This window comes from Orycteropus afer, unplaced genomic scaffold (genome assembly GCF_000298275.1).
Source record: "Orycteropus afer afer isolate SDZICR_OR568_19922 unplaced genomic scaffold, OryAfe1.0 scaffold00455, whole genome shotgun sequence".
Lineage (NCBI taxonomy): Eukaryota > Metazoa > Chordata > Mammalia > Tubulidentata > Orycteropodidae > Orycteropus > Orycteropus afer.
The window spans coordinates 2,157,637-2,161,381 of NW_006922042.1; the positions used below are offsets into that span (position 1 = coordinate 2,157,637).

At 43.8% G+C, this 3,745-nt stretch overlaps 1 protein-coding gene across 1 annotated transcript in view; it reads left to right on the forward strand.

Moving 5' to 3' along the window:
• ZFP62 (ZFP62 zinc finger protein) overlaps positions 1–3,745 on the forward strand; it is an 84,298-nt gene that overhangs the window by 26,023 nt on the left and 54,530 nt on the right. Inside the window, exons 2-3 of the mRNA XM_042782745.1 lie at positions 1,902–2,068; positions 2,119–2,263. Coding sequence (XP_042638679.1) covers positions 1,902–2,068; positions 2,119–2,263 — 312 coding nt within the window. The remainder of the gene's footprint in view (positions 1–1,901; positions 2,069–2,118; positions 2,264–3,745) is intronic.

The window sequence follows — 3,745 nt, forward strand, 5'->3', positions numbered from 1 at the left end:
AGGAGTGGCTGGTGGGTTTGAACCACCAGCCTTCTGGTTAGCAGTCAAGTGCCTTAGCCACTATGCTACCAGAGCTCCTTATTTATTTGTAGGCAGTCTTTTTATACAATATTACATGTGTTGTGAATATTCTTCTCGGTCTACGTTTTTATATGATATAACTTTGGAGTCATAATTTTTATCATACAAAAAATGAGAATTTTTATATAGCCACTGTCAAAAAAAGTTTTAAAGAAATATTACTTTAATTTCAAGAGGTTTCCCCTACCTACAAGCCCCAAAATTAACAGTAAAAGCCGGAATCCAAACTGCAAAACTATTGACTTGTTTCTTACCAATCCAAACTAAACCAAACTCACTGCCATCAAGCAGATTCCAACTCATAACTACCCAACTGAGTATCCAAAGATGTAAATCTTTACAGAAGCAGACTGCCTCATCGCTCTTCCATGGAGTGGCTGGTGGGTTTGAACCACTGACCTCTTGGTTAGCAGCCAAATGCCTTACCCACTATGCCACCAGCGCTCCTTTGTTTCTTACCGGACATAGTCAATTTGTTTTTTCTGGCTCAAAACTGATGGCCTTTAACGGGCCCATTACCTTAGGATTTAATGAAAAAGACTGTGTGCGTCCTTAATTTTAATTTCAAGAGATCTTTGTAAAAGGCCAAATTTTCAGGAGATATTTTTAAAATGCTAACTCAATAATCAGTAACTATTTTGTTATCATGAAAACATATTCATTAAGCAATAATAATAATAATAATGTTTTGTATAATCTCCTATCCTTGGGAGCATTTTTCTTTTTGCAGGGAGACAAACACTTCCCCAATTTGCAAATTGTTTGTTAAATCATAAAATGATCAAATATTACATTATTGTTTCGAGCGAATCCAAAGATTTTTAACCATTGAAACTAGCCTACTTTGAGCCACTTCATGTTAGAAACCAAATTATCTTCCTGCATTCGTACATAACTACACTGAATAAACCTTATGTTTTGATTATTTTGGACACCACTCACAGTTGAAAGCCTTTCGTTTCTACTTGGAGATTCCAAGATCACAGAAAAGTGCTTCTTCTCATCCTACAGGAATTTCAATCCCTCTCTAACAGACTGCACCCCCGTTGTCGGCTTAACTTTGAAATATCCCGATGAGAGCAGGGACAAAAGTCCTAGGCTCAGCAGGTCAGCCGGGAGCCGGAGGACCAGACAAGTGACAACAGGTCCGCCCGCCTCCTGGTGCGGGAACGGAACTACACCGTAGGGCCTCTCGAATTTTCGCCTTCTCTGCTCTTCAGCTTTGTTTCCGCGTCCTCAGAGCTTGGAAGCCACAGCCTCTGTCTTGGAAGGAGAGGAAAGGAAAGTAGACCCGAGCAGCGGAGGAAACAAAACGGCTGGAAGAGGATAGGTCCCCTCCCCCGGCTTGGCTTGGGGGGAGGGGGGAGAGAGGAGCGTCAGGGACTGACTTTTGAGAGGACTAGCTCTGGTAGCATAGTGGCTAAGACACTTGCCTGCTAACCAGACGGCTGGCGGTTCAAACCCACCAGCCACTCCTCGGAAGGAAGGTTGGGCAATCCTACTTCCGTAGTGATACTGCCTCGGAAACCCAAGGAGGGGTCGCTATGAGTCGGGTTTGACTCGACGGCACATAACAACAACAACAACAGCACCTGCTGTGATGGCGTAGTGCCTAAGGAATTTGGCTGCTAACTAGAAGGCTGTCGGTTCAAATCCGTCAGCCAGCCCTGAGAAGGAAGGTTGGGCAATCCACTTCTGTAGCAATACCGCCTGAAAAACCCAAGAAAGGGTCGCTATGAGTTGGAAAACGACTCCAAGGTAGTGAGCTTTGGTTTTGGTTTTGAGTACTCACCTAATCCTCCCACGCCCCTGCACTGTAGGTTCCCGGCGTGGAGTTGGCGCCTGCGCCCTCTGCTGGTTGCGGCTCAGCGGCAAGAACCGGCTTAACCTTATATCACTTATATCGCGAATTCATGAGCTTAACTCGGCCCCACTTTCTTTGTATCTCTCAGGAGTGGGATTCGGGAAGTCATGCTCGCACTGCGAGGTACGCAGTGTCCTTTTCCCGCACTCTGAGGTATATGGTGTCCTTTTCAGTGCACTGAATTTCCACAAAGCAAGATGGAACTTTTTCTTTTCCTGAAAAAATTGGAGAATTGCTTAAATGAGGCCAAAGTTGTAAAGCGGAAGCGAGTCTTGAATTTCGCCGTCGTTGACCCCCTCGTGCCTCTGAAGAATGATAGCAATCAAAAGTGAAGGAAAAACCCCTTTTATCCTCACAAGCTCTTTCCCTATAGAATGCTAAGGAGCCCCCCACAATCAGCAGTCTCAGGTTGCGTTTTTTCCACTAGAGTCTCCGTCTATTCTCCCAACACTTTTTATTTGTATGGCTTCTTTAAGATTCCTGCTGACGTTTTATCTTTTCACCCCAGCCTGTACCTTTGAGATTGGTTGCCTAGTGGTGAGGTGCAGTCCAGTGAATTCTGACTCACGGCTATTCTATATGTGCAACAGGCGGAAAACTGCCTGGTCCTGAGCCATCCTCACAATAATTGCTGTTTGAGCCCGTTGTTGCAGCCACTGTGTCAGTCCATCTCATTGAGGTCTTCCTCTACTTTACCAAGTATGATATGCTTCTCCAGGGACTGATCTCTCCTGATAACCTGTCCAAAGTATGTGAGACCAAGTCTCACAATCCTTGCTTCCAAGGAGCATTCTGGCTGTGCTGCTTCCAAGACACATTTAGATTTGGTCATTCTTCCAGCAGTTCATGGTATAATCAATATTCTTCACCAACACCATAATTCAAACTCATCAGTTCTTGTCTTTCCTATTCATTGTCCAGTTTTCCATGGTTATGAGGCAACTGAAAATACCATGGCGTGGGTCAGGCACACCTTAGTCCTCAAAGTGGCATCTTTACTGTTTAGCACCTTCAAGAAGTCCCTTGCAGTAGATTTGCCCAGTGCAGTAAATCATTTGATTTTTTGACTGCTACTTCCATGGATGTTGATTGTAGATCCAAGTAAAATGAAATCCTTGACAATGTCAATATTTTCTCTGTTTATCATGATGTTGCTTATTGATCCAGTTGTGAGGATTTTTGTTTTCTTTATGTTGAGGTGTAATCCATACTTACTGATCTTCATCAGTAAGTGCTTCACTTTCAACAAGCAAGGTTGTATTATTTGCATATTCCAAGTTGTTAATGAGGCTTCCTCCAATCCTGATGCCTAGTGGTTGCAGTCACTCAACTGCTCTTGGCCTTGGGTGAATGATGTCCCTCTTTGTGCCTTTGGGTTTATTTGCTAACATTTTGTACCTCATAGGATTGTCCTAGGGATTAAATGAGATGGTCTGTGAAGTGCTAAACTTACTTAACACACAGTAAATGCTTAGCTGAGGTTGGTTGTAGGAGTGTTGGTATGTAATTGTCCCCATTTCTGGGTCCTGCCAGCTCTGGTAAAGGCCTCTCCCACAAGCCTTTCTCTAAAGAGCAGAAGTCATATCTTTTCTGTGTCTTGTCTGATTCATTTTATCCAGATTTACAGCAGACAATTAATGGTAATATTAATTTGCAATGGGAAATCTTATGCATTGTTGTTGTTGTTGTTGTTAAGTGCCGTTGAGTCGTTTCCGACTCATAGCGACCCCATGCACAGCAGAACGAAACACTGCCCGATCCCGCGCCAGCCCCACAATCCCTGCTATACTTGATCCCATC